The sequence below is a fragment of the Anomalospiza imberbis genome, chromosome 10 (assembly GCF_031753505.1).
Source record: "Anomalospiza imberbis isolate Cuckoo-Finch-1a 21T00152 chromosome 10, ASM3175350v1, whole genome shotgun sequence".
Classification (NCBI taxonomy): domain Eukaryota; kingdom Metazoa; phylum Chordata; class Aves; order Passeriformes; family Viduidae; genus Anomalospiza; species Anomalospiza imberbis.
The window spans coordinates 17,766,427-17,789,838 of NC_089690.1; the positions used below are offsets into that span (position 1 = coordinate 17,766,427).

The following is a 23,412-nucleotide window of genomic DNA, read 5'->3' on the forward strand; positions in this document are numbered from 1 at the left end:
TCCTGGGGCAGTTCTGCCGCCCTCCCTCCCTCCCTCCCTTTCCTCCTTAATTCCCCCTCAGTGTGAGGAGGGCTGCGCTTGAGCCCCTCACCTCTGGTGGAGGAGGCAGTGTTGGAGGGACGCCTCCAGGTGCGGAGGTTTGGGGAGGGGGAGCTGGATTAACCCCTGCTGTGCATCCCCTTCACCCGGCTGCCCTCCCCAGCCCCCCGGCCCACCGCCCCCGCCTCCACGGCAGCCGCCTTTGTGCCTCCTGCATCCTGCCAGGCAGGTGTCAGAGCCCTGAATGCGGGCAAAGGCCCCGCTGATGGATACCACAGATGGAGCGTGGAAATCGGCCCAATAGGCCTCAGCCACAGGCCATTTCTTAGGACTCAACAAAAGCCTCCAAATAAGTCAACAAAAATCCCAAAGATCACAAAGAGAAAGTGTCATTTGTCATTTGCTGTGGGTTTGTGTGGGGGTGGCGGTGCCGCTGCACTCCCCTTGCCTGCACCCGAGCAAACACGAGGAGGTCACTCGCCTCGCCTCGGCTCGGCTCGGCTCGGCCTGGATGGCTGCGGGGATCAGACGGGCGCCGGCAGCCACCGCGGCCACGGTGAGCCCCAGGCTGGCGGAATGAGCACCCCAGTGAGCCCCAGGCTGGCAGAATGAGCACCCCAGTGAGCCCCAGGCTGGCAGAATGAACACCCCAGTGAGCCCCAGGCTGGCAGAATGAACACCCCAGTGAGCCCCAGGCTGGCAGAATGAGCACCCCAGTGAGCCCCAGGCCGGCAGAATGAGCACCCCAGAGAGCCCCAGGCTGTCAGAATGAGCACCCCAGTGAGCCCCCGGCCGGCAGAGTGAACACCCCAGTGAGCCCCAGGCTGGCAGAATGAAAACCCCAGTGAGCCCCAGGGCTGGCAGAATGAGCACCCCAGTGAGCCCCAGGCTGGCAGAATGAACACCCCAGTGAGCCCCAGACTGGCAGAATGAGCACCCCAGTGAGCCCCAGGCTGGCAGAGTGAGCACCCCAGTGAGCCCCAGGGCTGGCAGAATGAGCACCCCAGTGAGCCCCAGGCTGGCAGAATGAAAACCCCAGTGAGCCCCAGACTGGCAGAATGAGCACCCCAGTGAGCCCTAGGGCTGGCAGAATGAAAACCCCAGTGAGCCCCAGGGCTGCCGTGGCACAAGGGGGAGACTCTGTGAAATTAATCTTGCTTAAATAAAGAACTGAGAAGATGGATGTGTGGAGTAGCTAGCTAATAAACCGCTACCAAAACCCTCCCTGGCCTTTGCTGTTTTTACTTTTTCTTTCCTTGGTCTTATTTTAGTGAGATCCACATCTAGACAGAATTCATTCTGGCTGTTACACTAGGAAGAAGAGACTGTGTAATATGTTTTTAAAAAATGTTACAGTGTGTAAAGAGCTACCAGAGAAGTTCTGCTGCCCCGGGTCGCAGGATGATAACCTCTCCATGATGATAACCCCTCTGCCTGCCTCTGTCAGGTGCACTGTGTTGCACCCTAATGCATGGGCTTTAAATGGTTGTCATGTTATTGTTATTTAATTATTCAAATGAAATGTCTTGCTGGGAGGAAGAACAGCCCACAGAATGACCTCTTGTGTGTCATTTTGTTGTGCGGTTTTTGCCCCATGTGTCTATTTACAGTGTTTGGAAAAGGGATGGTTGCAGAACTCCAGGTGACTGAATGCCTGTGACATTGGGCAGTGGGGTTGTGCATTTGTGGTGATAATAAGCATTCAGCAATTCCTTAGGCCACCAGATAGGTCATGAGCAGTTAAGGGACAAATAATTTCTCTTTAATTCTGTAATTCCTTTTTAAATTACTTCCTCTCCCATTTTGAGGGGTTCTGGTGATCCCAAGGAGCCCAGCCAGGCAGTCTCCCATGAGTGAGTCTCCTTATATTTATGAATTAAGGGTTTGGAAAATTAGGAGCATTAGGACACATTTAAAGCTTAGTGATATGCATGTGATAATATGTTTTGTGTCTGTGGAGGTGATGGATGTAGAAATAACCCAACTAAAATCTCACCAGCTTTGCCAGTGCTGAATAATATCTTTGTATATCATGGAAGTCAGTAGACCTGTTAGTGAGAGGGCAATGCACTGTGATGATTGAACATATATAAAATATATATTGTTTGTCTAAAGGCTGAAGTGTATCCAATTTTTGTGCTCAGCCAGTACTCTGACCCTTGTCACCTATACAAAAGTCTAATCATGGTATTTTAATAAGAAAAAAAATAAGAATAAAGACTTCCTTGATGATAGTGATATTTAAGAATACTTTGTAAGAAATAAAACCAGTACTATTTGTAGTACAGACATACAGCTATCCTTTGTGAATACATTTGTCTGACTTTCATATCACAGGGCAAATAAGACAAAAGAAGCCAATGTTTTCAATAAAGCTGCACATAGCAACTAGGCCTGGCAAAAGGTAATGCCAGTGAAAGCAGATAGATATAAAAGTAGTTTCATGTGATATACATTTTATGCCTACTTTAATTTTATTACTTCCTCTTTAAATTTTTGCCTTTGATTACACATACTGTTCCGGACTCTTAGATACTATAGAGTTGGTTTTTTTATTGGTTTACCTTTGTTCCTTTTATATACTGCTTAATGAAATATAGAGTGAAAATGAAATGAAGTCAGGGCTTGAAATATTCATTCTCTTGCAGAAAGGAATGAGAGCATAGGGAAACATGTCAAGATTTTGCTAAGTCTTTATAAAACATTTTAAAAAAGATAATGATATGTCTCCAGATACTTCCCACTCGGTGAGGGAGTTCACTTCAGGAATTTAGCAGTAAATATCCCCTTTAAATTGCACAGTTTAAGCCAGCTTTTTATAGGCATATACATAGATGTGTGAAGAAGTTGTACTCATACATGAGTCTGTAAGAACATAGTGGAATAGTGGAGTCTGTAAGTGCATTGAAAATTTCCTGACATCTTGGGGTTTGACTTCCTTTTCTTTTAACTCATTGTACACAATTAAAGGCAGCTTTTGTCAGAGAAGCTGTCTCCAAAAGGGACATTTCTGACCTCTGTTTCTGACCTCACCACACCAGGTGAGGGAAGAGTGCAGTGGTAGCCAGTGTGACCCTGGTAGTGTGGCTGGTGTGCTCTCCTCCAGCCTAGCTGGCCAGTAAGAGCTGTTCTGCTGGAGGTGGGTGATTTGTATCTGAGAGTGACATTGGGAAACTATATTTAAAATGGCCTATATTTCTTTTTGCTCTTGAATGACAGTGTGGAGCCATCCTGTAGGGCTGTAACTTGGCAGTTGCTGAGGAAAGCAGGTGTCACTTGGCAGCCTAGCTGAGAAGATTTGGGATTTGTCACAAATTCAGACAATGTATAATGTTAATTTTGGGATACTCTAGATTGCCTGTTTAATAAGGACTGAACTTGAACTGTTTAGGATAGGATGTTTGTGCTGGATTCTCCTTTGTTCTAGAGAACAATATTCTCAAGAATGAGAACCTCTTAGCGCAGTCTTACTTGGGACAAAACTTCACTGCAAGTAAGAGACTCTGGGAGTTGATGTTTGTTCAGTATATTGATGCTAAGATCCACAGGAGTTTCTCCTTATGTCTGTCTTTGCTGGGTCCAAGATATTGATGCTGTCTGGAAAATGAAGAAAATGAAGACACCTTTCACAAAAGAGCCACTGGTCTAGCAGGAATTGAGGAATTGTTCTTTTTTTTTTTTTTTTTTTTTTTTGGTGTGCAGAAATTAATAGATTTTTCAGTTGAATTGTCTGAAAAAGCACTTTGTGTTTCTCATGCTCTAAGTAAACAGATTAGCTGTATTTATTAGCTGAAACAGCTTGAGTGAAATTGGAAATGTAAGATACCTGGTGGGAGGCTTTAGCTGGAGCTTGAGAAACAGTTTGCTTCCAAATAAATTACATTAAAAGGATTATATTAAATCAGTGTCTATATCAATAATTTCTTTGGCACCGTTGAAGCAGTAGCAGCAATGCTTGTATTTCCATTGAACAAGCAGTTTCAGCATCGCTGGGGAGTGTCTGCCCTCTTTAGGTGGTTTCCCTTGAAGACTCAGGCAAGAAGGAATGCTCGTTGCCTGGACAGCAGCTGGTGCAAGTGAAGACTGGCTTTGAAAGTCTACTTTTTTGGTTCATTACTTTTTACTGGAGAAAGTGATTGTGGTTGGGTACTGGAAGAGGTTCTACTGCCTTCACAGTTATAGCTCTGGGTTCAGCTGTAGCTGGAGTTCACTTGATGGCCAGGGGAAACAAGCAATGCTGCTGGGATGTCTGGCCCTGTCTGTGACCTCACTATCTGCATGTCTGTGAAGTCCAGAAAGAGTTTCCAGATTGATTTCTCTATAAACTGCTGATTGCAAGAGTTGGTAGCCCCTTCCTGGGTCATGGTCATGCGGTATGTGGTTTGTTTCTTGCTGACTTTTCTCAAGTTCTCACTCAGGGTTTGTGAGGGGGCTTTGGTCCAAGACAGCCTCCATATGAAAGGATGTCATTGATTGATTCAATATTTTGCCATTTTTTCCTCCTTAACTAAAGCTAATTTTGCCTTTTTTTTTTCTTTTTTGAGCATCAGCACCTCAGTCTGATGAAGGCTCTGACATTGATTCTGAACCAGATTTGCCTTTAAAAAGAAAGCAGCGTCGCAGCAGGACAACCTTCACAGCAGAGCAACTGGAAGAGCTGGAAAGAGCTTTTGAGAGGACACACTACCCTGACATTTACACCAGGGAAGAACTTGCACAAAGAGCCAAGCTCACAGAGGCTCGTGTCCAGGTACGTATAACACAAGCTGCCTAATGAAAGGAGTTTCCTTTTCTGTTAGCATGTGAGTCCTTTTATATTCCTACATGATCCTGCTCTGGAATGGAAGGAAATGTAAAACAATATTGTTTACAGCTATAGAGTTTTTACATCTGTACATGGACATTGTTTTTACAACTGTTTAAGAGAACTGCTTTGAAAAATCTTTTGTCTCTTCCCATTAATTGTTCCATACTTACCATGAATATAGTACAGAATCTTTGAACAGGAAGAAAGTCTGATATCCTCATTTGTTTGCTTTATCCATTTGACAGCACTCTGCATCTAACAGCTCAGCTGTTGGGCCAGTTTATAGTTACCTAACTGATTTCATCTGTTGTTGTCTGGGTCTTCCAGGCGTTAAAAAAGGAGAGAAAATAATTTTTTAAAGGAAAATGTGTCTACAGAGCCATGCAAGTGAGCAAGGTGGTTGGTGCAGTATTTGCAGTTCACTTTCAGGTTAGATTTTGAAGTTGACTTGGTATAAATTCTGTAATATCTCTTTTATCCCCACTCTCACTTTAATTCAAAAGAAAATAAGTGCTCAAATAACTTCTAAGATTTCACAGCTTCATGTAGATCTGAGTTGTCTAAAACAAGCTAATGTACCAGAGCAGTAACATGGGGTTGATTTAGATTTTTTTTTTAAAAAGCACGAGCCTGGATTTTTAGCTGTTTAAACCTAGGAAAATAGCAGCCAAATTATCCTGAAATAAACTGCACCTCAGAGTTCAAGTTTTGATTAGGACTTCTCCTGTTTAATATCAAAGAAACACATGCTGTGCAAAGTTTAATACTGCAGGCAGAATCTTCTGCTGCTCTTTCACCATTTGACATCTACAAATTGCTGGGAAAATATGCCCCTTTTAAATCAGTCTGAGTTGCAAGTGTTACTAACTAATGTGTGGTTGGGTGACAAGGAAAATGTTGAAGCATGTGATCCAACAAAGGAAGAGAAATGAGTGGTGACTTGTGGTCTGACCAAGGATACAGGTGAATTTGGTTTCTTTGGTAAAACTCTTATTATGGTTTGACCCTTGAAACTCAGCCTGAGGCATTCAGACTGTGTGAGCTGAAATAAGCAATACAAAACACCTCTCTGACTTTTTAAGACAATCACACCTGTTGCAGCATGGCTGTATTATTGAGCATCTGTGTTGAAAGGCTCAGACTTTTTACCTGCTAAATGTTTTTGCAGAAGACTTCACGCCACATTTCTTGTAAGTGTTTATTATGACTGTGGGAGGCAATCAGATGTGTGGATGAATTTGTCTGGAAGGCAAACTCAGTTGTGCATGACTCTTTTCTTAACATGTTTACTAAGTGAAATGCTTGCAAAACAGCTCCATAGATATACTTGGGCCAGGTAAGACCAAATCAAGCCCCAGGAATCATTTGCACACAAACATAACAAAGATAACTTGCTTCACATGTGTTGTTAGCGAGACGAATGGGATCTCGGAGATGATGTTTTGGTCTATGTTAGATTCAGTGGAAAAATACGATAAAATGAAAAAGACCTTGTTCATGTTTTTCTAAATCAATGACCCACAGCTAGAAGAAAAGCAGAACTCTCATTAACATAACAGCTGTCTTAATGTGGCTTTAACCCTGTGACTTTTTGCATTCCTCATGGCTTCCTTGGTTCCCTCGAGACGCATCCTGTCTCACACCACTCATATGATCTACAGCCTCACGAATTCCCCAGTACCTCTGACATGGATATTTTACCTAACCCAGCATGGAAGAGAGTTCCCAGTCAATCAGTGATTAAAATACCAGAACAAAACCTTTCTGGATTAAAGATGAGCTGGGGTTGAAGTAACCAGCCTGTGGGCAGTTTCCTAGTGCACTCCATCTGTCTGGTACACTTGAAGGCTGGCAGAATGATTTAGCAATGGATTAAGGGATACAGGATTTGCCTTATCAGCATTCACCACCTCTCTATAGCCCCTTAAAATAGCCACATATTATGGGCATGAAATAAAAGACGACCTGTGAAAAGAAAATAACCCTAAGAGACTTGAGGCTGAGAGGGCTGGATAGCCATACTGAAGTAGCATTCAAGCTTTCTTAGTCACACTTCTTTTTTGGTAACATTATGATAGAGATCAGAGATACCAAATTTTATATGGATATATACACAAAGATCTCTTTGACTGCTTCCCAGTAAAGCATTATCTAAAAGAGCTGGCTCTTGCAGCCTGAATCCAGCTAAGCCCAGAAATTTATTTATTTATTTCCTTTGGAGCTGTAAGGTCCAATTTTGTACAGTTGTTTTATATTGTCTAGGCAGTTATTTAGTTGGTTACAACTGGATCAACCTTGCTATTCCCTCAGTCCCTCTGTGTAGTACATGCATCTCTTTTTTTGTTTTCTCTACCCTGCCACCCTGTGCTTCCCCTTTGCTTCTGTTCCCTGAGGCTGTCTATTACTCTTGTGAAAGGAAGAGTCTTACACCACGGAACCATGTTTTTTCTCACTTTCCCACTGCTGAAGGGTAACCAAATGCATGTTTCTAACCTGGTTGCTCGGAGGTGCCTCTGGTCTGAGATCTAGTGTAGAACATGTCAGCCCCTAAGGGGAATTTTTTGAGAGCTACAAGCAACTGAAAACAGACTTTACACTGTGAATGTTATTTGTGTACCTAATCATGGGAACAGGAAAGGCTTTTGGGGAAAGAAATGTTCCAACAAACTCCACATTGTAAGAGTCACGAGATGTGTAACTATAATCATGGCAAATATTTTAACACTTGGTGTAATAAAGAGTTAAAATGCTCCCTGCAATTCCTCCTGCAGCACTTTCTACTCAAGGATTGTTGAGTCCTTTCCCCTGGTGTTTGAACCCAGATATGATGTGGAGCCAGGACAACCTCTTTTGCTGCCTCTTCCAAAGGCACTTGCTCTTCTCTGCGCATTAGATGCAGAAGGAAGAGGAGAGTTCTTTGGTCTTGTGAGTTTATCAGATAAAATTCAGAAAGATAAGCACAATTCCAAAGGAGGATCCTTCCTTTAAAAAGAAAAAAAAGGCGATACTCTGGGAATGTGAAGTTAAAGATTTGAGTGTTTTGAGTAAAAATTGCAACCCTGCAGTACTTTACCTGTCCAGATTAAAACCTCATTAAAACCATCATTATGTTGCAGTGCAGGTCCTCAAGGTCTCTGGCCTGTTTTTACTGACAATCTGAAGGCAAGTTTGAAAAGTGTATTTATCTCCAGCGTAGATCAAAGGGTCTTTCTGAGCTTCAGAGCTGTGGAGTTACGGTTTCTGTAACAAGTGGTGAATTAGGAATGAAGTGGGTAGTATCTTTTCTGGCCACCTTTGATTCCCACAGCAGGCTTGTTTTTAGACCTGGACAAACAGGGCATGCTTTGGCAGCAGCTTGGGCCTGTTTCAGATCGATGGTGGGGAGTGTTTACGTCAATCTTTTGGCAAAGGATTTTTAAATAAGGTTCAGGTTTGTCCTGTGGTTAGCCAGGAACCTGCCTTGGCCAGCGGGGTTGGACATGCAGGCAAATCTTCTGGGGCTGTGTGTTGATGGCAGGCATCCCAAATTGCCAGAAATATGGTGCATGAGACTTGTGTATTGGACCCTGTTAAGGAGTGCCCCAGCTGTATGGATCCTTGGGGCAGGAGGCCCTGCTGTGAGAAGCAGCTGGCACGTGGCTCCCCTGTTTAATTCCAAAATGCAATGGGAAAAATTTGTTTGGATTCTTTTTCATCCATGAATAATGGTGAAAAATAAGGGCAAGTAAGGAAGAATTCTGAATCATGACTATTTCCCACCCTGAAGAGTTTCTTCTCAGCCAAATCCCAGTTTTAAACTGATTTGCTTGAAGAAATTAAAAAAAAAAAAAGAAAAAAAGAAAAAAAAAAGTTGTTTATCAACAGAGCATGTCTGAAAATTTAGGCACATCTCTCCAGGCTACTAGCATGGAATTGAATGTTCCCATGACAAACTTGTAATCAGCTTGTAAGCTATTGTAAAAACTTTATTATAACCTCAACAAATAAGTCCCAAGAGCTCAGATGTCTTGAGTAGCTAGAAGAAAAATTATTACAAAAATGTATTTTAAGTGTTGTGCTTGGATATTATTTTCTTTGCTTCACTGTGGTACAGGGAGGGAAAGAGTTTGAGAAGAATAAGGGGAAAGGTGAGGGAAGTTATGACTCTTGAGCTAGTACTAAAGTTTAAAGGCTCTGAAGTCCAACTTCTCAGCTTTAGTAGTCCTTTCTCAGTAGAAAACAGTGAAAAGCACTCTCTGAGAAATCACTGGGGAGGGGGAATCTGTGCCAAAAAAAGTCATAATTTGCTTTCAGCTCCTCTGAAATGGCTTGAGCATATACACTGAACTGCCCAGTCCTATGGGGAGATGGGGCAAAGGAATGCGCAGGATGGATTCGAGAGCACTCAAGACTCACTTTCATCAGATCTTTACAATTATTCCTGATGTGGTTTATGGAGAATTTCTGATGCCTTTTCTTGAGACTGAATCTCTTGCATCATAAAAAGGCTAAAGAAAGAAAATGCTGTGTGCATCCTTGCAGTAGATAACGCTGTAATTGCAGGTCCCCCTTCCCCTGTAAAGGGGAAATTCCTATGGTTAAATTAACCAACTGCATTCATATGCAGACCCAAGAGGACATTTTTAAATATAAAGGAAAATAGGGATGTGATTTTGATTGTCTCTTTATGGTCCCTGCTGCCTAAGGGCTCTAACTAGTGTCGCTTTAACTTATAAATACACAGTTCAATTTGCTTATTACTCAATAATTTTCAGAACTATTCAGCGGCAGATTTTTAGAAGTATTTTTGTAGGACTGAGTCAAAGTTTTCTCAAAGAAACCTAAGAGATCAGAGTATGTTGGATCACACTGGGAGGTGGTTGGAAGTCCCTTTTCCCAGGCACAGTCTAGTGGCTTTTTGGTCTGTATTTTTTTTTTAATTTTATTTTGTGTGATTTTGATTTTGATTTTCTTAGCTTTTGGGTTTCTTTTTTTTTTTTAATTTTTTTTTGTTCTGTTTGGTATATTTTTCCCTTTTATTCCCACCTCCCTTCCTCCCCGCCATGTTTTCAAGGAACTCTGGTTTCTAGCACACTGATAACTCGTGTTATCCTAAACAGCATCACTTCCCATGCCTATAAAGAGCAGGCTTCATCAGGCAGGCAACCCTCAGCTTTGTGACATTCCTTCTGGTGGCCATGGCAAGCTGCTCTCAGCAGGTTTTGGGCACAGCTTTGGGATGCTGTAAGGGAACATGGTGTGCATCTGTATGCAGTGGACCTTATCCCTGTGAGACTGGGGGAGTGCAGATCTTACAGTCAAACTGATTTTTCAACTGGTTGTGCTAAAAAGCAATTCTATTTCTACTCTTCATCCCATAGCTGCTCCCTGGCAGTGCTCTCCCTGCAGCTCATAGTACTGATAGCCCGGTGAGCCAGGATGGAAACTCACCCTACTGCAAAAAGAAAGAGAAAAGGGAGGATAAAAGCTTATTTCCTGTGCACGCCCTCACAGGGCTGCTGAAGCGAGTGAGGTCTGGCATCTATAGGGACCCTGAGGTCTATAGGGTCTATAGGGTCTATAGCAGACCCTGAGGGTGTTTGTAGCAGTCACACTGCCATGTTTTGCAAAGGTGATAGAGTCAGCTCTGCCTGGGCTGGTGGAGCTCAGCTTTGTTTGCAATTTCCTTCTTCAGCCTCCCCCCTTCCCAAGGCACCCCTGCTGCTTCTGGCACAGCCCACATTCTTTCCCTGGTGGAACATCCGCTGAGGACTCTGGCTTCTAGGATGGTCAGACTTTGTTTTGAACATATGAATTTTGTGGGAAGGGAGAGGTGGGGAATAGTAGGGTAGGGGAGGCAGTTAGCATGAAAAACATCATGAGGAAAAACCGAACCAACTCCTCCCTCCCCCCCATCTAAAATCCATCTAAAATTAGAAGTGCCATTAACAATACATCAGACTCTCGACTTTTGTGTTTCTGGCACTCGTGATTGCAATGGTCAGGACTTTGTATAACAAAATATCCATGGGTTTTTTGCAACATTCACATCTTGAATGTTTTGCCCTGTTGAATCAGAGATCTTTTTGCCTTAAAAGCACATACAGCACTCTGTGTTTATGATCAGACTGTCTAAATGTCAAGGCTAATTACACTAGCGTGTTCCCAAGTGAATAAATGCATCTTCTAAAGAATATCCTGTTGGGATCAACAAAATAAGATATTGGCATGATCACTTGCAAACTACTTTAAGAAAAAATTATAATAAGAGGCAGGATCCAAATATCAGGAAATAGAGATGGAAGAAACCTGTTATTTACCTTATCCATCTACACTGGTGCAAAATACAGTTTTTATGTTCTGTGGCAGAGTGATTTCTTTTTTGGTCAGTCCAGTCCCGGGTGCTTGAAAAACTGGAGCCTCCAGTACTTAAAGTGCTACTTTCCCCTGTTTTGTTGTGTATTTCATCCTCTTCGGTTCTATTTTCTAACCATAAATGTTGGCCAGACATTGGGATTCAAGTTTGTTTCCAAATCATCTGGATCATTTACATTCCATCTTTGAAAGTGACATAGGAACTGAGGAGTCCAAGCCTCACTACGGTGAGTGTGACTTGGCTTCTGTGCAGACATAGTTTGTGAATGCTTGGGTCCCTCAGCCAAGACATGTTTCCTCTGTCCATTCTTAGAGAGTTTAGAGTTTGATTTCTGTTGTGCCCACTGCAGGGTGGCACTTTCTCACAGGATGACACTTGGGATCTCCTCCAGGAGCTGCTTTGTACTGGAAGCATCCCTGCAGCCAGGTGATGATTGTGCCCCTCACAAGGAGTTTGTGGGAGAACAGGAGCATCCTATGGGAATGTGCTAGAATTGAAAAGGCCACTCATAAGATGAGGATTTTGCCATGTTGGTAGAAATCTGTTGCACACAAGGGGACATTGTATTTAAATAATATTGGAAATGTACAAACAAAAGAAAATATTTCCCCAGGTTTTTACAATATGTTTCTAAGCAGACACACTGGCTTGTGGTGACTGGCTTTATTTTTAAGTCTTGGCTTGAGATTAGCAAAGTTTTTCAAGATTTCAATCAAGATTTAGTGGCAGTAGCGTACATGGATTTTTCATGATACATAAGGATTTAAGAAAAGAAAAAAATTCTGGATTCTTGAAATAGGTCAAGGCAACTGACTGTAGTCTAAGGGAAATATTATGATTAAAAACCCAAATAATTTCAGTTAAAATAACATATTCTGAATATGTTCTGAATTCAACATTGATAATTCTGTTCAACCTTCTGAATAAAGTTTGGGATTTGACTAATTATAACAAGCATTACATAAAATGTAAATAAAATACTAGTTTTTAGTAACTTTTTCTTGATTTGGTGGCTTTTTTATTTTTTTTTTCTTATGTGCCTCTACCTTTCTGTAGTGAGGAACTTGTGTGGTATTAGTGGCAATAAGTCTTCCTCTGCAGTTCTGAACTTGTTCAAGGGGTTTTGGTGAGTTAATTTTGGACTAACTCTGGTGCCATCTGCCTTTCTGCCACCGGGGAAAGCAAGAGGCCAGTGCCAGAGGACCGTGCCAGTGCCATGTGACATGGGTGCCCATCAAGTAGCACTCATTTAGCACGTCCCAGTCACACAGGACTGAGGTGGCAGTACACAGCCTTGTTTCTGTGCAGCCCAGCCAGGTTTCTGCACCCCTGCAGAGTCCCTCTCAGTAAAATGGGGCTCCAGGTGGCAACAAAGCTCTGTGCCAGGATGTCCATTTTGTGGCTGCTGCAGACTTTTTGATACCGTTGAGTGTGTTCCTTTCAGAGCTGTCCAATACATAGCTGCGGTTGTGGAAAAAATGCAAGTCTACAAAATGAGCCAAAAATCTGTCTGTAAATAAAAACCAGAAAACTTTGCATTTATGTAAATCACTTACTACTGAATTAAAGTTTGGGATTTGACTCATTTTAATAAAGATCTTGAGTTTGAAGTCAAATGCTTATCTGTAGAGAAATGAAATCTTGTTACCTCACTTTCCTGAGTGAAATCCATTCATGTAGCCTAGTTCTGTTCGTGTTCCCAAAGCACTTGGAGATCATGAGATAACCCTCTTGACCTGAAGAAGAGAGAGTGTCAAGGCAAAAAGCCAGAGTTAATGACCTGGGTCAGCTAATTACAACAAGGTTTGCTGTTCCCTGATCACTCTTTGACCTCCATTATCCCTCCTAAGTGTTCTTTGGATCTTTAGCAAGGTCTCTTTCTTGCTCTACAGCCTCAATCTAGACCCATCCTCAACTAGGGCTCATTGCAGGTTTTGCATCTCCACCCCGGTGCCAGCTGCTTTCAGAAATGGTTCATGTGGAGACAGAGAGGGGTTAGTACGTACAGCAAAACAACAAGAGAGGGATTTGTGACATAGAACAGAGGCTCCACCTATCCCTCTGTCCTACATCTTAAACTGGAGCGGGAGTGTTTAATTGAGGAGTAGATGTTGCGGCCAAAGGAGGAGGCAGCTGTGTGAACTGAGCATCTCATTCTGAAAAGAGGATGCAGTCAGAACAAACTACATGGTGACAGATGGCCTATGTCAGAAACCAGATGGCCCAGTGAGTCCCACCACTCCTGTCATGAAATAGCAAGCAGAGGAGAAGCCCACAGCATAGCCCAAAATGTTGTTACCCTCTAGTGTGAGGGCCACTCATGGTTTATAAATTGTATTACACTTAGAATCCCAGTCTGTGAAGCCTGATTCATAAGCCAGCAAGGGCTGCTTGCTCAAGGGTTACAGATCTGAGCCCCAACTTATACAAACACATCTATATGTGTCTCATCAGCTAACATGCCTCAGTGGCTTTCAGGCCAGGCTGCCTTGCAGGCTGTGCAGATCTAATTTATCAGATGTTAACACTCAGTTGAGGTCTTATCTAATTAATTGTATCTATAGATGAGCACCACAGCTGCTTCAGGGTGTAGGATTATGAGCAACTGGCTGCTTGTTTACAAATGTGTGCAGTCTCTGTTACCTGAACCAACCATTCTTGCCCTCAGTGCTCCATCATGGAGCTGAGAGCTGTAATCAGGAGCCTGCTCTGACCCTGCAACAGGGCAATATGCCTGCACCCTGTTCCAGGTACCGCTGCACTCCCTGCCCTCCCAATTTGTGATGTGTGGAATTGTTATAGTATCAAAATCAACAAATGTGTATTGCAACTCCTATTACATCTGCATTTGTGATGTCTTGCTTCTTTGTATCTTGGATGTAGTAAGAACCATCCAAGACTTGGAAAGCTTAAAACACAAACTGAGAATGATGTGAAGAAAAGCAGATTTATAGCTAAAATGTCCCACAAATCCAAACCCCATCTGGTTGGTGTGCTGTCCTGGGAATGGATTTCAAAGTAGCTCTGAAATGCTAATCTAGTACTGAAGTTCTGACCTACTGTTTTGTACATATGTGAACACATGAAAACTTGCTGGGAGGGATTTGTGTATTTTGTACATGGGGCTTGGATTTTTCTAATTAAAAGCTTAAAGTTCTGTTGGTCATTAGGGCAATACAGTATCCCAATATATAAGTATGTGCACCTTCTAACAGTGCATTAAGCAATGTCACTAACTTGTCAGCAAGTTAAAGACAAGAAAGTACAGACAAAATAGCTTTGGCTGGCACTTAGATTAAATGGAGAAGTGATTAAAAACACTGAAGCCTGAAAGAGTAGACAGCTTTTTTACTCAGGAGAGACTGAATTTGAGAGGAAATTAGAGATCAGAATTCCTGTGTTGAATCTGTTGGACCATGGAAATGTGTGCCAAGGGCAACTTTCTTGTCTAGGAGCACTGAGTTCAGTGTGCCTCTTCTGCATCTCTCATCTCAGACACTGCCCGTGTTTGAAATGCAACGCCATTATTTCTGATAGATCTGTATTAAATGTGCAAAAATCAAATGTTCATGTTTAAAACATTTGCAGGTCTGGTTTAGTAATCGTCGTGCCAGATGGAGGAAACAGGCAGGAGCAAACCAACTGATGGCTTTCAACCATCTGATCCCTGGAGGATTCCCACCCAGTGCCATGCCGACTTTGCCGACGTACCAGCTCTCTGAGCCCTCCTACCAACCCACCTCCATACCGCAAGGTACAGTAGCCTGCAGGTACTTGGTTAAAACAGTGTTATTGGGGGGTTTCCTGTGCTCATCCATGTAGAAATATTTTCTTTTCTAACATGTTGGTTAATTTAGGGTCTGACTCAGGGAGGACTCTGCAAGCCTGTTTTTTTTAAGCATGTAAGAACTGAGATTTGTTTTGCTGCAAGAAAGGGGTGATTTCATGTGAAGGTTTTTTGAGGGAATTTTTTCAAAGCCCAGGGCTTCTCCCATCCATTGCTTGACTTGATACAATTCATAGTGGGATTTCTGAGCTGTGAGCAGGAGGAGAAAGCTGGTCTTATAAGTAAATAAATATTTTCCTTTACTTTTGTATATAGACATATAAAAAAATACAGCTGACAATATGTGCTCACTAAGGGTTGTCTGAAAACCACATGTCTGTTGTTATGATATTTACAGTCTGTTTAAGAATTTTTTCTGTAAACTCACAGGCTGGTTAAATATCCAGCAAAATTATAGATTTACTTTTCTGCTTAACCAGTATTTAGATGCAGGTTCTGATGCAATTCTCTTAAGCTGAGCTTCACATAATGAACTTATTATGCCAGAAGTAAAGGAGGAAAACATATCAACATGTTTCTTCTGCTTCCAGCCGTGTCTGATCCAAGCAGTACCGTCCACAGACCTCAGCCTCTCCCTCCAAGCACTGTACACCAAAGCAGCCTCCCTTCGAACCCAGAGAGCAGCTCTGCCTACTGCCTGCCCAGCACCAGGCATGGATTTTCCAGCTATACAGACAGCTTTGTGCCTCCGTCCGGGCCCTCCAATCCCATGAACCCTGCCATTGGCAATGGCCTCTCACCTCAGGTCAGTCCTGTGTTTTCAGACAGAGGATTTGCTGTATACCAGAACCAAAGAGTCTATTCCCTCAGGCCACAGTATAATGAATTGCCAAATTTAAACCATAATGTATTCTTTATATAAGCCACATGATTTCAGTTTGCTAGTTTCCTTTTTTTTTTTTTTAATTTTTTCCCCCTCCTACTGGCTGAATAAAGAGTCATAGCTTATATTTAATTTCAACTGATTTATAATGGAATCATGCAGACTTCATGTTTGCATCCAGTTGTCAAGCATTTGTAATGTACTGCTCTTCTCCTGAAGATCCATGGCTAGGTACATAAAACAGATCTTGTATTTTTTCTGTGAATAAAATTAGAATAACCTCATCAAGATTTTACCAAGTGATCCAGGAAAATTATGGGCAAGTTGTATGAGGAGAGTTCCAAGGACTGAGAAATGTGTATTGAGATGAGCTATAATCGAGTTATAAATGCATAAATTAGAAGTATTACTGCTCTTTGGCAATATATAAATGCATGAATAGCATAATTGTTTTTCTAATTTGCATGAGCTCTTTTAGGGACATCAGGTTAATAAATTGCCTTGATAATTGAGTGTCAAAAGATTGGCTAAATTTTCCTACACACGGCATCTGTCTGAAGCTGACATTATTAGTTAAAGCTTGAATAGATGGTAGTTTATTTTATTAGCAAGAGCTTTGCCCAGGTGCTTGGAAAGAGATGTCCACTAAATTCTGAGGAGTCACAAAGAAGATGCAATCTATAATTACAATCAGAAATCTCTTCAGGGCTGAAAGTGAGAGTTTTAACAGCTTTATCTGCTTTCTACCCTTTTTTCCTCTCAGTGGTTAGAAAAACAGAGAGAAGCTCAGAATGACACAAATGAAAAGTGAAAAGACAATTATACTCAATTACACACTAATCACTGACTATCACCACTGCCTAAGCAGGGAGAGGGCATTCTAATAGGCAGAAAATGAGATTTTAATGGCACAAAGGGTGGCCAAAATAACGACTCGTATATCTTTGCCTCCTTCGTTTTCTTCAACTTGTGGTTTGCATCTCGGGAGTGCAGTTCCTGGTTCCTGTGCAACGGTGATAACTCTGTGCAGCTGAAAAGTTCAAAGGCACTGGAGTTGAAAAGAATGAATAACAAAGGCAATGAAATAAACATTTTTGCCCAAAGGCAAAAGTTCATAAACCCTTTTTTGTAACGGTAAATGTAATTAAGATTCACAGATTCCTATAGCATAGAGTGTGGTACAAAACTTCATGGCTTGAAACCTCAGGAAGAAAATACCAACAGAAAAACAAACTGATGTACTTCCAACAAGACTTGAATAGATTTTGTTTGAAAGAATACTGATTTCTAAATGCAAACTTCAACAAAATCCATGACATTATATTAGTTGTTTATTTTTTTTTAATGGCTAGTTTCATAGTGTGCAAGGCTTCCATATTTTTGACATAATTATCTATCTGGTTTTCAATGTGAATCCATAAAAAGTTGTTGTTAGTTAGTTGTTGTTAGTGTCAGTTTAACTGTGTGTTGGTTCTGGCTATGGAAAATGTGATCTCTTCTTTCCCCTTTTACAAAGCTTGTATTGTCTGTGACACAGAAGTGGAGCACAGCAGTAAAGAAATCTTGTGATGGCTGGGTAAAATGGGACAAAAATGTGAGGCCAGGTCTCCTCCTGCCAAAGTCTTGCTGATTTGAGGTTTGATGTTATCAAAGGAGATTCTGTGCTTTTTTACACCTAGCCCTGTTTTTACACTAGGAGACTTCTGTTGTTTTATTGTTTGTTTATTTGTTTTCCTTAGACTTCTGAAACCTTTTTCTAACCCAGTGCTTAGCACTTCTGGCTGTGTCCAGCAGCTCTACCAACAGGTAGAGCAAGGTTTAGGGGGATGCTGATCCTTTTAAAGTTGACATCATGCTTTCATTGCTCAGGACAGAGAGGAGATAACTTATATCCATTTAGATTTGGAACAACTTCTTGGCAACTAAATGATTACCTTCAATAGATGTTAAAAATCTTCCCATCAAACGAACAAATGAAAAACCCAGACCTGAACTCATGTGGCATTGCCAACAACTCCTCTATATCAGTTTTGGTGCCTAAACAATGAGTTAGAGACATGCATAAAATGTGTAGATGTATAAAGTGACACATTCAGATTTTGTTTTTATATAATGCATTAATACAGCTTCAAATGTGTGAATTGTGGACAGCAAATTGTGGGACAGTAGGAAACCAGTGAAACTCTTGATGCCCAAAGGAGCCTCAGCTGCTGGTCACAATGTTGGTGTGTGAAGTGTCCCTTAGTTGTGTCACTGTGCATCCCCTCTCCATGCTTCCTCAGGGCTCTTCCTGAGGTGCTGAAAGAGAGGCTGAGTTATAGTAAAGCTGAAAGCCAGCTCTGCATTTGGGGTTTCATGAAAAAGGGAAACAGGAGTTTTCCTGCTGAGTGGGCATGTTGCACTGCCCTGCCTGTGTGCGTGGAATTTAGATGAGAAAGAAAGAGGGTCCATTTATAGCCAGTGCATTTTTGACCACAATAAATCTGGGTGTGTGAGCAATTAACATAATGTTTCCACCCATCCATGTGTCTCTTGCTGGCAAGTGCTCCTGACAAACTGAGTCTAAAGCTGATTTAGTGGTGACTGTAGCAGGGAGGGGGAAGGGGGGCTTTGTCTGAAGCCCAGATAATATTTTGTTATTAAAAAAACTCCCACCCTTAGAACATACAGAACAAAATCTAATACTAAGATACACGGGATCATATTCTTAGCAGACTTAAACCTCTCTCTCCTCTTTGTCATCAATTTATTACAATTGAAGGTCTGACACAAAGACTCCAGGGAAGCTTTATTTTCTATGTACAATGGTTACATTCTTTTTTCTTGAATATGATGGACAAATATGGTGTTTAAGGCAAGCACTGGTGAAGGCAGAGGACAAGCAGAGACACATAGGGTGATGTTGTTTTATTTTTATTGTGTTAGCCTTGAATTTTGGGGTGAGAGAGGACTGTATTTCTCAGTTCTAAGAAGCAGAATGCTCCATTACATACCTGTCTTGCAAGCTGTGTGTTGAAAAGTTGTTGATCTTGTTTAAAAATATAAGAGAGCAGGAAGAGTTCCACCTTGTTTAATACTTTTTAACATCAAGACAAGATCTGCAGATATCCTTCAGATGACTGATTATTCTCCTTGTTCATCTGGTTTATTCATTACTACCTGGATGTGGTGAGAGAACCTGTGTCTTGCAGGCATGCAACGGGTTGGCTTTTGCTGGAAAAAGTCAGGGATTAATGTCTTGGGGAGATGGCAGCCTGGAGTGTTTGTATTTCATGAAAAAGCAACTCAACTGCAAGCACGCCATCTCAGCCAGGGCTCTTTAAATATAATGTCAGAAAAGAGATTATTAGTGTGTAATATATGTAAATTGCATATTTTTATGTTTTCTATGCCTATTATGCAGCTTCTTGCCTGTCATGCATACATTTATGGGAATATTGTATTTCCTTTTCAAATTAGGTTTTGGTTGCTCAGTGAATTTTCTTTTAACAAATGTTTTTTAACTCAGAATTACGAGGGGATAGCATATCTGGACGTTAATGTATGTATACAGGACTTAGGCATGCTTTTGGATTGGCATGGCACTTTCTGATTAGTGGCCATCACTGGCTTTTTTCTGTGAAGCAGAACAGTGACTGCAGAAACACTTGTCCCACAACTGCAGGTGTATGGTCTTAGTAAAGGGCAGATTGTTTTAAAGACAGTATATCAGTATTTTGAACTGCTTCATTTAAGATAAGGGAAAAGGCTTTTCCGGTGTACATCGGCATCCCCTGACCTCCTCGTGTGCTTTTTATTAGTGTCAGAGCAGCAGAGTTTGACCTACACCAGGTCAGGCAGTTTGCTGGTTTGGAGAGTGCTGCTCTGGCTGCTGTGGATCCAGGTGGAGCAGCAATACTCTGCTGGGATTGCTGGCCATGAGGCCATGTGCTTCCTGTATTTAACCTGTAGGATATTTAACTTGTAGGATGTTTAACCTGTAGGATAATCCAGGCTTAAACAGTACTTCAGTTTTAAGATTTTACTGGGAGAAGAACAAACATATGTTACCTGTCTCCTGCTAAGCATATATTTTTTTCCTTCTTGCCCTCTAGAAAACTTCTCAGATCTACTGTTTCCTCTTCCTTGCCTTCTCCCCCATAACTGAATCAAACCCATAGCTTTAAAGGCTGCAGTTTTAAAATGGGAAGTGGGTTGAATATTGAATGGGCTGTGTAGGAAATCATAACAGTCTTTAACAAAGTTTGCAGTTTCATGCCATTACCTGGAGCTCAGGAATAATCTTGATAAGAAAATCCCAAACTTTTCCATGAACAGTAGTAAAGATCCAAAGCTGTTTCAAGGTTTCTTTCTTCTACTGTCAAAACATTTCACTGCCTGAGTTTAAGAGTTATCCTGTAACTCCTTTTGGTGAGATGGATCTTAGGCAATGGGCTTCTCTTAAGTCTTTGAGAGCACTTGGTTCTCATTAACCTGACGTATGGAACTGATGGCAGCTGTCGAATCAGTTAGATATGTTCATATTATCTTGTTAACTCTGTTTTTAGGGGAGGCACAGGAACCAGGACTAAAAATTTTCATTCCCTCATTAAGAGGGACAAAAGCAGTGGAAAAAAAGCAACTATTAATTCATTATACTTTTCCCTATTCCTTCTGTTGGATTACCTTGAGCTGGTTGCCCACAGAAACATTTCATTTGGACTCAAGTCCCACAGAAATGACAAGCTCATGATCTTTGGCATGATGCGCTTGGCTTTGAGAGCTCTTTGCTTAATGACCTAAGAACATGAGATAGGGCATGGATTTCTTAGTGAGTAAGAATGTTAATTCACATGATATAATCTTCATGAACACAAGTTTTTGTTCTTTTTTCTTTTTTTAAATTGAAAACCAGAAGTTCAGACAATGGGGTTAATTATTTTTTGTTTCTGTGAGTAAAATAGATGAGGTTTAATAGTTTTGTAATTGTTACTGTGTAAAAATAACAACACATATTATTTATTTTGTAAATATCTCATATTTTATATAAAATAGTCTATATTTTATAGAAGTATACATTTATAGATGGTATAACATATTTACTAAATACATTAATGTAGCAGAAAAAAAAAAACAGGTGACTGTTTAAACTATATGTTTTTGAATGTCCACCTTAACTTTTTTCTTTTGGTTTGTTTTGCTTTCAGCCATAACAAATCCATACATCCCAATTGTTGAGGGAAGGTGTGTGAGAGCTGAGCTAGTGACAGCTGGGCTGGTGTTTATAATGGCCAGAATCCTTCTTTTGTGTTGGGGGCTGAATAGAAGGTGGGAGGAGGAGAGTTCACAGGCAAAGAGCAACCTAATACGAAATTTAGGATTGTTATGAATTCTTTTGAGTAATATTGCCATAGTTGAGCATTTAAAGTCATGGGACTCCAGTCTCTGGGGCTGCCTGAAAAAGTTGTGAGATGTTTAATTGCATAGATATGCTTATATATTCATAAATTATGAGTATATGTTCATCTTTGAGGTTTGTTTTACATTTTCAGTCATCTTTGGTTGCTTTTCATACCAGGGGCTCAAGAATTAGCTGATCTTACTATTTCGGTGATGTTACCAAGTTCTGGGACTCTGTGGTATTAGCACTTTAAAAAAGACATGAATTTTGTGACAGACTGTAATAATGTTTTGAAAATTGGTAATTTTCTGTGGATAAAAATGTATTTGATGAAAGAATCAAGTTATCCTCTTAATTTTCCTAAATGAGCACCAGGGCACCTTCTCTAATTCCAGTGTGGGTACCAGTGATACCTGGGGGTGTGAAATCACTATGAGGTCTCATTTGCTATGAGTATGCAGCGGGTTAGATCATCAATGTCCAAAGTCAGTACATTTGCTCTTACTTTCATTAACCAAGTATGTGGTTGCCAGGACTTGCCATTTGGCAAAAAATTGATTTCTGTCATGTTTCTTGTATTAAATAGAAATATTCATATATATGAAATGAATCAGCAGCATGGTGCTAGGATCCTACAGGTATAGATCCATATAGCTAATTAATTAATCCTCTAAAATCTCTCATTATAGTGAGTGTTAACAATCCTTTTTTTGTTCTTTCTTGGGCAATATTTTGTTTTTTAAGAGATTTCTCTACAGTGAAGAGAGTTAACAGCAGGTAATGCCATTCATCTCGGAAGGAGTTTAAAATTTTCAGTGTTAGTGATGAATGAGGGTATCTGACCCACATCTGTTTTACATTAGAATGGAACATTGCCCTGACATCGTTAGGAGCATTTGTCAAGATTCCCTGGACAGAGCTTCTGTAAATTACATGCTGCAAATGTGTCAGGGTCAGATAAGAGGATATCATTAACTGTGCTAAAGTTTACTCATGGTTCTGTCAGTTCAACTTAATATGTTAACTGCCAACCATTTTCCTTGAGCTGTTTCATTAAATCTTTCATTCACAGGAGGGGAAAAATAGTATCACTGTACCCAACAAAATATTGCACATGTTCTTTTCTCATAAATCATATTAATTGCAGGCATGGTTACAAAGCATATTAAACACAAGCATGCGTAAATGAATTAAAACATATGAGAATTTTATTGTGCCTAAGGAGGATCCTACATTTTCAAATACTAACTGTGTTAACAGCTAGAATGTTTCATTTCAATAAAATAAGCTTATTTTTTTTAGTTCAATGGCCTTTATTTTGGTTATAATAGAAGTATTTTCCAGCCGCTGATAATGGACCAGATATTGTGTTCATGCCTTTAAGGCTTTCATCCCCTGAGTTCTCTTTCTCAATCATATCCTCAGCTGGTGATTCTGTGCTGACTCCACCAGCAAGGGATTTGTCCTAATGAATATTTTGAGTTGCTTCAGATGTGTTCTCTAAAAACTTTTCTGCAGACTTTTGTTGTTGCAGTCTACTGTGTTGTGTTTACTTATTCCTAATTTCACCTTTGTTTTCTGATAGAGTGATTTTATCAGTTATATATTGTATTTTATTGTATAAGCACAAAGTCTGTGCCTTAACATTCTTGTGTGCGTTTTGTAAAAGGTGAGAACAAAATATATGTAGCTAAAAAACTAAAATCTGTTTTTTTTTTTTTTTTTGCATTTGTGGGAGTTCTACTCTAAAACAAATGGAATCGTTATTGTATCACTCTAATGCAGTGCTAGCTCAGCCTTTGGATTCTGGGTCAGCGAGACTGATAAGTACTAATTTAGTTTTCCCAAAGTGATTTAGAAGGAAGCACATATTTTCCAGTAATTTGGATGGTATAGAGATGGAATACATTTATTTTCTACCTTAATTATTATAAAGCAATCATATCTGTTTACTTAGAACTATACTGCTTCATGCCCACAGAAGATTTGAGCTGCAAAATGCAGATCCTTGTGTGTCTCCTGTGCAGCTAAGCTGAGGGTGCTGAGCATCTTGCAGACATTGCCCGTTAATGGATTTCTAATTGATTAGGTGAAAGTTAGCCATGCCCTTCCTGTAACTCCTTGTATGGGTGAGAAGGTCATGGCACATACCGTAGCAAAG

General features: G+C 40.8%; 1 protein-coding gene across 24 annotated transcripts in view; it reads left to right on the plus strand.

Moving 5' to 3' along the window:
* The window catches only part of PAX3 (paired box 3), a 73,349-nt gene that overhangs the window by 45,792 nt on the left and 4,145 nt on the right, over positions 1–23,412 (plus strand). For 11 of the 24 annotated variants that reach the window (XM_068200960.1, XM_068200961.1, XM_068200975.1 and 8 more), the window contains 3 exons: positions 4,584–4,789; positions 14,790–14,955; positions 15,579–15,793. In XM_068200960.1, coding sequence (XP_068057061.1) covers positions 4,584–4,789; positions 14,790–14,955; positions 15,579–15,793 — 587 coding nt within the window. The other 13 variants (XM_068200962.1, XM_068200963.1, XM_068200984.1 and 10 more) reach the window with 7 other exon arrangements.